This window comes from Muntiacus reevesi, chromosome 3, assembly GCF_963930625.1.
Source record: "Muntiacus reevesi chromosome 3, mMunRee1.1, whole genome shotgun sequence".
NCBI classification, from domain to species: domain Eukaryota; kingdom Metazoa; phylum Chordata; class Mammalia; order Artiodactyla; family Cervidae; genus Muntiacus; species Muntiacus reevesi.
In genome coordinates this window covers 11,707,034-11,719,374 of record NC_089251.1, presented here as the reverse complement: position 1 = coordinate 11,719,374, position 12,341 = coordinate 11,707,034, and the positions used below count along the sequence as shown (strand labels likewise).

General features: G+C 41.6%; 1 protein-coding gene across 8 annotated transcripts in view; it reads right to left on the bottom strand.

Moving 5' to 3' along the window:
- The window catches only part of DENND1A (DENN domain containing 1A), a 522,551-nt gene that overhangs the window by 174,509 nt on the left and 335,701 nt on the right, over nucleotides 1–12,341 (bottom strand). For all 8 annotated transcript variants that reach the window (XM_065928479.1, XM_065928480.1, XM_065928483.1 and 5 more), the window contains one exon: nucleotides 7,714–7,815. In XM_065928479.1, the coding sequence (XP_065784551.1) occupies nucleotides 7,714–7,815 (102 nt within the window). The remainder of the gene's footprint in view (nucleotides 1–7,713; nucleotides 7,816–12,341) is intronic.

The window sequence follows — 12,341 nt, the reverse complement described above, 5'->3', positions numbered from 1 at the left end:
ATGTTCTTTATCACAGTGAGGATACCTAAGTTTGCTGAGAGCTTTTATCAAGGACAGATATTTAATTTTTCCTAAAATCTTTTTTTTTTTTGGCTTATGTTTTGATACTGCTTTTTCAGTCTGTTGATATGATAAATTACACTGATTTATTTTCAAATATTTAACCTGTTTGTATACATTTGATCATGATATACTGTCCTTTTTATATACTGCTAGACTTAATTTGCTAATATTTTGCTAAAGATTTTTACATCTATATTTATTAGGTATATTGGTCAATAGCTTTCTTTTCTTTGATTTTCATGTCAGGGTAGGTAATGCTGACCTCAAACAATAAGGTGGAAGGTGTTCCTTTCCTATTTTCTGAAAATGTTAGTATAAGATGTATCTTTAAAGATATGATAGAATTAATCAGTGAAATTATCTGGGCCTGGAGTTTTCTTTGTGGGAAAAGTTTTAACTACAAATTTCTTTAATAGAAACAGTAATATTGTTCTATTTTCTATTCCTTCTTCAATCACTTTATATAACTTGTGTATTTCAAAGTATTTGTTCATTTCATTCAATTTGTCAAAACTATAGGCATCAAGCTGTTTCTAATATTGCCTAATTCCTTTTTTTCTCTCACAGTAAAGTTGCAGTGATAGTAGAGAGATTGCCCATGTACTCCTCACCCAATTTCCGTTTCCCGTATCTCAACGTTACCACGGCGCATGTCGAAACTAAGAAACGGACACTTGTATATTATTATTAACTGAACTCCACACTATATTGTGATTTCACCAGGTTTTCCATGAGTGTGTCTTTTCTAACTTAGGATCCAATTCAGAATTCCACACTATATTTTATTGTCATGTCCCCTTCATCTCCTCTGGTCTGTGACAGTTCCCTAGTCTTTCCTATGTTTTTATGACCTTGATAGGTTATTTATTTATTTTGTATTTTATTTATTTCGTGCAGCATGTGGGACTTTAGTTGCACCTGCAGTAGAAGTACAGAGTCTTAACCACTAGACTGGCAGGCAAGTCCCTGGCCTTGATAGTTTTGAGAAGCACTTGATAGAAGGTCCCTCAATTTGAGTTTATCTGAAAGTTTTGCCATGATTTGACTGGGTTTCTGAAAAGAATATCACAAAGGTGACATATCCTCTTCATCACGTCATATCAAAGTTATACAATATTCACATGACATCACTTGGTTAAGGTAGTTACTGCCGTTTCTCCACTATGGTTCTCTTTTTCCCTTCACATACTTTAATTTTCGAAAGTGACTCACTAAATGCAGCCCACACTCAAGTGTGTAAGTGTTTGCATGTGGGCGGGGGTGGGGGGTGGGGAGATGGAGATTAAGCTCTTTCTTCTAAACAGGATAGTATCTACAGATATTATTTAGAAATAAAAGAAATTTGTCTCTTCTCCCCTACCAATTCTCTTCATTAGTGTTTGTATGGTGTATCTTCTCTATTCTTTTACTTTTTATCTATCTGACTCTATATTTACAGTGGAATTCTCATAAACAGTATATAATTGAGTCTTACTTTTAAAGAGTAGTTTAATATCCTCCAATAAGTGGATTATTTAGACTATGCACATTTAATGTAATAATCAATAAGGTTGGATAAGTCTATCATCTTGCTAACTTTTCTATTTGTTCCATCTGTGTTTGGTTCCTTTATTTACCCCCCACCCTCACCAACTCTTTTGGGTCTTCATATTACTGGCTTATTAGCTATATATCACTGCTTCATTTTTTTTCCTTAGTGGCTCCTCTAAGGTATACAACAGATTTTTAATAGTATACTTTCAAATAATATTATACCACTTTATACAAAATTTAAGAACCTTAGCACAGTATACTTCCATTCTCTACCTGTCCTTTGTGCTATTTTACTTTCACATATAGCACATAATACACAGATATTATTTGCTATAAATATTCAATTATTTTTTATAGAAATTAAAAGTGAGGAAAGAGTCTCTTCCATTTACTCACATATTTACTACTTCTGGTACTCTTCACTGTCCAAGTTTCTCTATGGTATCATTACTCTACCACATGAAGAACCGCCTTTAATGTTTCTTATGGTGCAGGTCTGCTGACAATGACTTCTCTCACTTTTATTTGTCTGGAGAAGTTTTAAATTTTGCCTTTATTTTAGAAGGATATTTACACTGGATATAGATTTTGAGGCTGACAAACAATTTTTTCGTTACTTCAAAAATGTCATTACTTCTCTTTTGGTTCATGTTGTTTCTTACAAGAAGTCTTCTGTCATCAATTCTTTCTTTTATATAATGTATAAAATTTTCTTTAGCTAATGTTAAACTTTTCTTTGTATCACTTGTTATCATGATGCATTTTTGTGTGGTTTTGTTTGGGTCTATTAGGTTCAAGATTCATTGAGCTTCCTGAAACTCTGAATTTATTGTTTTCATTAAAATCGAAAAAAAATGGCTATAATCTCCTTAAAATTTTTCCTGTCCCTCTTCTCCTTCCTCTCCTTCTAGTTCTCTAATTACACATATGTTAGTCCTCCTCGAGGTTCTTTTTACTTTCTATGCTTTTTCAGTCTTTTCCTTTCTATGCTTCATAATGGATAGCTTTTATTGCTATGTCTTCAAGTTCATTGATCATTTATGTTTGAGTGTCTAATATCCTTTTAATCCTATCTGTGAAAATTTTATTCCAGGTTGTTATATTTTTCACCTCTAGATATTCCCTTTCATTCTTTTTATATCTTCCATTTCTCTCCTAATTCAGTTCAAGTCTTTCTTTAAGTTCATGAGCATACTTATAACTTATAAAATGTCTACCTTAAGGTTCTCATCTGCTAATTCCATCATAGCTGTCATTTTTGAGTTTGTTTCTATTAACTATATTTGTCTTGGTTATAGATTACATCATTTCTGATTCTCAATATGTCTAATATTTTTTGATAGGATGCTAGATACTGTGAATGTTACATTGTTGGTTGTTAGATTTTTAGTCTCTTTTAAAAGTGGCTAGAAGTTTGTTTTGACAGGTTCATTTTCCTGTATATCAGGTTGATCATGGTAAGTTTTAAAAAGAAATTATTTTATTTAAAACTTTTTACTGAAGTTTAACATACATACATAGATAAAAGTACATATATCACTCATGTCCTGCTTGATAAATTCTTGCTCATGTACCTGGCACTCAGATCAAAAGCCAGCACGTTACCAGCATCATTGAAGCCCTCTCTTATGCTCCTCAAGGCTTGATATTTAAGCTGTATGAGGGCAGGGCTAAAATTACCTTTATTTTAGAGCTAATTTAGACTACTCCACCAGGGCGTGGCCTCTGTGGTCTCTAATGATTGCCTGAGTGGTCAACAAGCTCTCCTTACTCTGGCTGGCTAGAGCTTGAATGACTCCTATCTGTGGGAGTTCCCCTCTACACATGGGCAGATCTGTCTACAGCAGATGAATCAAGAGGACTCAGTTTAGATTTTTATTTGCTGAGTAGCTCCCTTGTATCTGGTACTCTGATCCACAAATTTAAACCACCTCTCCCTCAAACTCAGATCTCTAACCCCTTGATGCAGCAAGACTGTTGTGCTTCACTGGGGAGTCCCCTCTAGCAACAGAGTCTAGAAAATGCTTCAAGGCAAAAAGCCAGGAGGACCAGAGGCTTCATCTCAATTGCTTCCTTTCTCTCAGGGATTATATTCCTGCACTGCCTGTTGTCCAATATGTGAAAACAGTTGTTTTCGTATTTGCCTAGAGTTTTATTTGTAAATGGAGGGAGGAGAAATTCAGTTCCAATTATTCCATCGTGGCTAGAAGCAGAACAAAGGCCTCTTTTAATAAAATTTCCAGCATGGATGCCATGTTTTGCAAGATTTCATCTACCAAAATAACCCAATCCATATGTCCCTTCCATCCTTCCATCTATCTATTCAGTGGCTGCTATATCCCTTAGAAACAAAGATGAATAAAACTTGATTCCTGCCCTCAAAGAACTCACAATTAAAAGAGAAAGCCAGAAATGTATACTGCTGGATGGTAAGTGTAATTTTATAAGCAATACAGGGGTTTCGGAGAACAAAGAGAAAGGTACAGTCAAATCTACTTAGAGAGGTCAGAGAAGGTTTTTACAGCCTTACATTTAATCTAAGTCTTATAAAATGAGTAGAGATTGGCAGATGGAATAGAACATTCGGGACAAAAGAAACTGTATGAAAAGTATAAAGTAATGAAACAACATGTAAACTTGGGAGAATTATTAATTCCAAACACCTATAACATAGGGTCTGAAGCAGGGAGAGGAAAGAGCTAAAGTTATGGGGGGAAAATGGGATGATCCTATCAACAAGGAGGGCCCTGCAGCTATGCTGACCATCATTCACATCCGTAATTCATCATCATTGACTCCACCTACAGAACTTTATACATATTACGTTCATTACATATAATTCTCACAACCACCTTATAAGGAAACTAAGCCTCAGAGAGCTTACATAATTTTGTCCAAGATCATATGATAAGTAAGTGAAGAAGGCAGAATCTAAACAAAGGTCTGTCTCACTCCAAAACCAACAAAAGAAACTTGCCTCTAATCTATAGGAACTGGGAAGTTACAGAAGGATTATTTTTGTTTTCAGAAGTTGTTTTTTTGTTCTTAAAATTGTGTTCATTGATGAAATGGTTTTCAGTAGGAGGAAATAAATTTATGTTTTAGAAAGGGCTCTCTGGTATAAGAGTAACAAGGGCTGGCATCTGAAGCATCAGTTCAGAGGCTGCTGGAAACAGGGCAGGAGAGGAATAAGAGCTTGGATTCGGTGGTGTTTAGGATGGATGGTAAAGACAATTTGAGAAACTTTAAGAAGCAGAATCTGTCAGATGCAGTAAACAAGTGGCTTTAACAAAAGGGGAGATGGTGAGGTCAACTGGACTTACTGATACATTGAAAGGACACAGTCCTGTACCCCGTGCAGAGGACGAAGGTGTGCTGGGTAAGATTTCCCCCTCTCAAGGACTTGACAGCTCACACAGCCTCAAGGAAGGCAAGCACCTTTCAACACTAGATAGTGGGGACATCATGAGTGCCTGGTGCTTCAGTCCCAACTGCTACTGGCTCTGCTGCCACAGGCCCAGCATCCAGATCTGGGACTTGGAGGGCAAGGTCATTGTAGGTGAGCTGAAACAAGAAGTTACCAGTACCAGTGGCAAAGCACAGTCACTCCAGTGGCTTTGTATGCTGATGGCCAAACTCTGTTGGCTGCGGCAGACAATCTGGAACAAGTATGGCAGGTGACCATCGACACCCACTACAAAGAGCTTTAAAAACAATAAAACTCATTTTCTCATTAAAAAAAACTCAAATCTATGAATCAGATCTATGAATCCCACCGAATCACAGTGATTACTGTTCGGATCACAGTCTCTCCTCACGACTATATTGGAATCTTTGATGAGTCTAGAGCACCATTCTGGAAACCACTGCTGTAGGACTCTTCACAAACCACCTTGTAAATGGGAGGTCCTTTTCATGCAGGCTGAGAACTGTTAGGGTAAGGAGGGAACCAACTGTCTTCTAACTCTGCCTGTACTTATTGACAGTGATCTTATTAAAGACAAATGCAGGTACCATTTATCATACACTGACAACATGTGAACACAGTGCCAAGCATCTGATGAACACCACAATCTCATTTACTTGCCACAGCAACTAATAATAGGTCTAGTACTCCTCTTTTAAGGATGGGAAACTGAAGCTCAGCAAGAGAAAACGACTTGCTCACAGTAGTCCTTTTGATCAGGAACCAAAGATTTGGTTCCCTGATCATTTAAAAGGCATCTTGGAATGTGGCATCTTCAGGAGGCCTCCATTACCCTCCCCCTGGGCAATTCTGTGTCTGATTCTTATTTTCTTTTGGCCTCTAACATGCTATGCCCTGAGATATATGTAATTTACACATTTGTTTCCCCTAGTGGAACATGCTCTTTGAAGGAAAGGACTAGATCTGCTTTGTCTTTGCTATTCGAAGTGCAACACAGGGTCAGAGCACCACTTGTGGGATAGTTGGTCCACTCCACAGTTTCTAAGCCATCAGTCACTCACCCCTGGCTGCCTGGGGCTCTCAGCCATTCCTTGTACCTCAAATACCCCAGGTTTACATTCTACATTTGCTCAGAAAGTACAAGGTCCATACCTAAGACATCCATGACTTAAAGAGAGAACTTTTCCACTGAAAGGGAAGTTGAATAGAAACTTCAAGTTCCTTGGATCAAAAGAACTCAAATTACAGCCAAGAGGTCCAAAGACACCAACCACATACCCCATCCTGATCAACAGCAAACCTCATAGGGCTGGTATTTTCATTTTTCCTATGCTGTCATCTCTCTCTGCCTCAGAGGGGGGCCATGTACACAAAGTGGAGGCAGCACGGGCTGGGCGTCATCCACACCAGGCTCCAACCACAGCTCTGCCTTCACCAGCCTTATGGTTAGTGGCAAGACATGTGCCCCTCAAGCATCTTCTCTCCCTCACCTACTGAATGAGACCCCAGATGCAGAGGGCACCTAGAGGGGCACTGAGGCTGGTGGCTCTGGAGTGACAGAGCTGGGTTCACTTCTACGGCTCCCCTTCTTTTTAGCTCTGTGGGTAAAGTGAGGGTAAGACAAATACCTTCCAAGAGGTGTGAAGCGTAAATAGAAAGTCAATGATGAGTGTTCAGCATGTAAAAGTCAGTGAACTGTACCACTGTTCGACTATGGTACAAGTAACTCATCCTTACAAATGACCCCCCAAAACCTCACAGTCAGTTAGGAGCAGAGAAGTCTGAAACCCTGCTGCCAGCCATTCATCAACAGGCAGCAACCTCTTCCGGGCGGCTAACCCCAGGGGCCACTGGGACTCCTGGCAGTGAGGCAGGGCAGGGCCCACCAGCCACCACACAAACCCAGACCTGCACAGTGCACACGGTTAGGAGCACCCACCCCTTCCAGTCTGGAAGCCAGCGTGACTTTATACACTTTCTCTCAAGTCATGGATGCTAAACCACAAAGATTAGAACTGTACTTTGGAGGGGACCCAATCCTCCTCATTCGTATGAACGATGGGGGAGACTGGGTCTGCTTCGAATGGCCACCCACAAGGCAGCTCTGAGTGGCAACGTGAGACAGGTGTATGGTCGGGTGGCAGTGGGGCAAATGTGGCAGCCAGTTGCTTTCCCCTAAATAGGCCCACCTTCTGTCTAGTCCTGAGGTAACTAGGAAAAAATAGGTTTAGGGCACGTGGAGCCACATTCAGAACACTGGCAGCAGATACTCTGCCATGTGGGAAATGGCTGGGTTTGACAATGGCACAAGAAAAAAACTGTAGGCTTGAAGGGCCCCAAATTGCTCACACTGAAGCCCTTCTGCTTGTCTTTGGTGGGGTTACCTGGGGAGGTTGTTCTGTTCTCTGGACACAGCAGTGGCAATGGGGATGGCAAGACCCCCTGACTCCCTAGGAAGAGAGGCTATCTAGACCCTGGGGTCACTTCAGGAGAGGGTTATGAGAGCAATACAAAACTAAAAAAGTGAACCACCTCCCAACTTCCTTCACTGAGACAAAGGTTCCAGAGGTAATAACAAAAACCAACTGTGGTTCCCAGGCCACAGGAAAACCACAGCAGTCTCTTCAAAGGCATGTTCATGTCCACTGCAGGAGCTCCTGGGAGTCAGAACTCAAGAGCTCATTACCCACCACATCATTTGGGAGGCTCTGGAGGTCATCAAAGGGAGTTTCGAGAGTGTTGGTGTCCACATTCAGGATCACGACATCATCCAGGGCCATATTTCTGACTTTCTGCAAGCAAAAGAAAAAATCCAGAAGAGAAAATCATTGAAGTCCCATGAAGACACAGACATTTCCCTGGCTTCCTCAGGGAAAGGGGAGTGAGGAGGAAAAGTGACATCTGACAAAGTGTACTCTGTGGCAGGCTCAAAGCCAAGCAGTTAACATGTGAGGCCATCTAACTGTCTCAAAAACTCTGTGAGTTTGTATGGTTATCCCCAGTACCCAGGAGTGAAAAGAGTTTCAGAGATTGAGTTAAATGCCCTGGGTCACACAGCTAGGGGGAGAGATCTTTACACCCCAACATTATTTGTTTTCCTATATTTTCAATTTAAAATAAAAAAGAAGCAGCTGAAGTTTAAAGCTCTGGCTCCAGGAACTCAGATATACAGTTAGGCTCTTACCATAGTCTCATTCCATTCATCTCTTCTCATTTACCAAGGATTTCTTGCCCATCTCTCTCAAATCTTGGCATTCTTGGGTATGGAATATGTTGTACAACATAGTGTTAACATATTAACATTTCTCTTAAACATTAAGTAGAAAGGTCATACTTTCAATTTGGTTCCATTTTCCATAGAAATCCAGTGAATCATGGCTCTCGGGTTCTGGCCATAACCCATTATTCTACTGGTATAATTACAAGAAGGGTAAGGGAGGCTTGTGCCTACTAGATGTTCATATTTGGTGAGAGGATGAAGGGACTGTCTGGAGAAACAAAGAGCCCATCAGCCAGGAGTAACTCTCCGTGGTTTGTAGAAGTGTAAGCCTATGAGTAAGCTACTTTTCAATCACATTATTTACCCACTGCTAGAATCCACCTCTACTTCCCCTTGCCTACTTCCTACTGCCAATCTCCTTCAATCTTCTTACCCCGTTATATATCAAAGCTCATTTCTTTAGAGTCTGGAACTTTCATTTTGTCCTGATTAAGCAGAAAGACCCTGTAATTTGTGGTCCAAACTGGGATATTGCGTATATGAAGGAGTATATTATACCAGCGCAGCAGTGTAAGATGGGCTATGTGGTCACCCTATGTAGAAGGGGTCAGTTTCATTTCATTCAGCCAACCTTCGAGCTACTGGGTATGACTGTGCAGGTGTGCACTGCCCAGCACGCCCAGCTAGCCAAGCTGAGGATGAGATCTGCCAACCTATGAGCTTGCTGACAGGCATCATTTGAAGGTGGGGGTAGGTGCTGGTGGAGGGAGAGAGGAGATGCCCTTTCTTAATTCATCCAAGAGCACCGTATGGGTTAGTGATGGAGCTGGATGTCCCAATGGCTGCTAAAGCCTATGCTTGCTAATGCCCTGGAAAAGGACAACAATTACAGTGTAATAGATGCTTACTAGCTCATGTTCTATGCTTTACTTACTAATTTTTATCAGTCCCTGCAAAGTGCACCCTATTATCTTCATTTTAGGTAACTTGAGGGAAATGAGGTTCAGAGAGGTGAGATGAGTGGCAGAGGTAACACAGCAGTGACCACCTACGCAGCCTGCACCGCACTTTAGCCTCCTTGTTGTCAGACACCCCGAGAGAAACCAAATTCTGCCATCCTTGCTGCTCTGAGCCCTAGCACCCCTTGACCTGCCTGCCTCCCCCTGCTGGGGTGTAGGTTCCCTCAGGGGCTCATCAGTTTGGTTCAGCACTGCATAACAACTAGCACTCAACAAAACGATTGGCACTTGGTAAGCACTCATTAATATTGGTTGATGTTTGTTGCCTTAAATCCCAGCCTCGAGGACAGACTTTGGTACCTAAGTAAACATTTTCAGATTTTTCTTAGCAGGAGGATGGAGCCATGCTGGTGAGAAGCCTCCTAGGGTTGAAACAATACTCCCAGAGGGCAGGGTGGTCCTGGAACTCTTCCACTCAACAAGACCAGCAGCCTCAAATTTCTTCTGCTGTTGACTTCTCCAGGGGCTAGTCCACAAATCCATCAATCATTTCATACATTTACTAAATGCTTTCTGTGGGTGGAGAGCCACAGGGGAGGGACAAGATTGCCTACTTAGAGGTTTATTTTTTCCTCCAAACCCCAAAGCTCATATTAACTGACTGGTTTATTCACAGGGTAAAAAGTTATCAGCAAACAGCATTGATAACTAGTATTTTACAAAGCACAATCCCATTTTACAGCTGAGAGCATTAAGACTCACGAGGAGCTGTCCAGAGTTCCTTAGCTGTCTCACTTTGCAATCTAACAGGTTAACGACTTAGCAGTGCACAAGCAGGGAGTGACAAAAACAGCCTCAATGAGAATCTTTTTCACTTACATCACACTTCAGAGTTCACAAAGCACTTTCACACTGATTCTTTCATTCTCAGCAGTAGCAGGAGATGAGGGGTCCCCAATTCATAGATGAGAAACTGAGTCTCAGAGAGGTGAAGGGGCTTGCCCAAGGTTATATGGTTACTAATTGGCCCCTTCATCTGTAAAGTCAAGAAGGTAACTGTGACTGGCCCTCCTAGCCCTCTTCCTTGTGGACTGCTGTGAGGACTGGAGGGGGTGTGCACATAGCACTGGGCATACAGTAGCCTTATAGTAGCTTTTATTATTGCTATTATAATATACACATCAGCCATGATCCCAGTTTGGAAAGTACAGTGGCAATGGCCTAAGGGCAAAAATCCTCCGGTCCCTTCTGGTAACTGCTGGGCCCTCACTTCAAAGGCATAGACCCTGGCACTGGACACAGAAAGGGAGAAGGGGTCATGGGGGGCTCCAGAACTTAGCCAGGGACTCCAGGCTGCTGCACCCCGCAATTACTGATTTTGCCTCACCTGACCTCCAAAGAGTTCCAGGGAGCCCCAAACAGATGGGGGCAAGAGGTCTGGCCGCTGCAGAGAAGCCTGGGCTGAAAGGCCCAGCAACAAGGCTGTTGATACTGGACCAGGATCGGGTGTAGTTTCTGCATTCCCAGTGGGGCCCCGCAGCACAGACCAGCCCTTGTAGGCTCTCCATGGCTGGGCTGGAGCAGGCTTTTGATTTCTTCCCACTCCTGGCTGGAGGACTTGCTGCTTAAGCTGTGTGGAGTGTTTACTTTTTGAACAAAGGCAGTAGGCTGAAGAAGAGGAAAAAACCTGGCCCTTTTTTCTGACTTAGCAGGCCAGGGTCCCCCTAGTAACCAAAATGCTTGTGCACCAGGCTCCAGGAGAAGCTGGGTCGGCAGAGTTTCCTCTCACAGGACAATGCTGCCCTCCTGGTGGCAAGGCCTCTTCCAAAGGGGCTGGCGTGGGCTCAAGGGCCTTCCTGAAGCTCATGTTCCCAAGGAAAGAATCGGAGGCCAGCTTGGCCGGATGGTGCCCTATCCTTGAAAGGCTCAAGGAAACAAGAGGAAAAAAGGCAAAAAACAAAACAAAACCCACAAAACCTCTCAAGCTGGGGGGTGGGTGGGTAGTGCTGATGGAGAAGGAAACTGGGCCATTACTGTATGCCTGCCTTTAACCCTGACCATGCTATGAGGGCGATATCAAAGGAGGAGGCTCAGAGAGCTCAAAGAAACTGGTCCAAATCACACAGATAAGGAGTGACAGAGCTGACTTTTAAACTCAGAATGACTCTTTCTGAAGATGTCCTCAAATCAGTTGCTCAGACTTCAGAACAAGTATCTACACAGGGCATGCAGCTACACCAACACTCTCAGGGCTTGCTTCCTCTTATGCAAAAGGACCTTTGTCTTTTGTATCATAAAAATTATGTATGTGAAATGTATATATATGGCTGAGTCCTTTTGCTATTCACCTGAGACTACCACAACACTGTTAAGCACCTATACCCCAATACAAAATAAAAAGTGGAAAAAAAATACATATGTTAAAAAAAAATTGGAAAGGCAAAAAAGTTCAAAGAAGAAAACTGTGGTTACCCTAATCTTCCCTCTGGAGATAACGTTTTGGTGTATTTCCTTCTATAACTCTCTGTCCCAATACCTCCTTTTAAAAACACAGTTGAAGCAATTCATAATGTCTCTTTCTGATTTTCTCATTTATTACAATATAAACAATATTTCACTTCATTAAAAGCTTCGTGAAGATCTTGCTAATTGCTACAAAATGTTCCACTTCTTAGAAACAAACCCAATCAAGTCCCTTTTGACTATTTCCAGTTTTTAAGAAAATATTATAAATATTGTTGAGAAATCTGTAGGCATAAAGCCTATGCTTTAGGATGGATTCCTCGAAGTGGAATTTCCTTTCCACTTCTTAAAGAGTGTCCCTCTCAAATTCGACTTTGAGAGAGATATCTTTACTTCCAATTATTTTAAAGTCATTTTATCCACAGCTTGTGTTTCCTACTCTAAGTGAAGAAAAATCAGCAAAGACACGAGCAGATGTCAAAATAGTCCTCCAAAAACCCTACCCAATTAAAACACTTACTAGTACCACAGCACACCGAGACAGCTCTCCGGTAGCTCGTCCCACCAACACATTCCCTCTCTTTTTAGTTACAACATATGCCAAAGCTCCTGCCAGCTGCAAACCCTCCCCCCACCAGACTCTATAGGCTTTTTCTCAGAATGAAAAAAAAAAAAA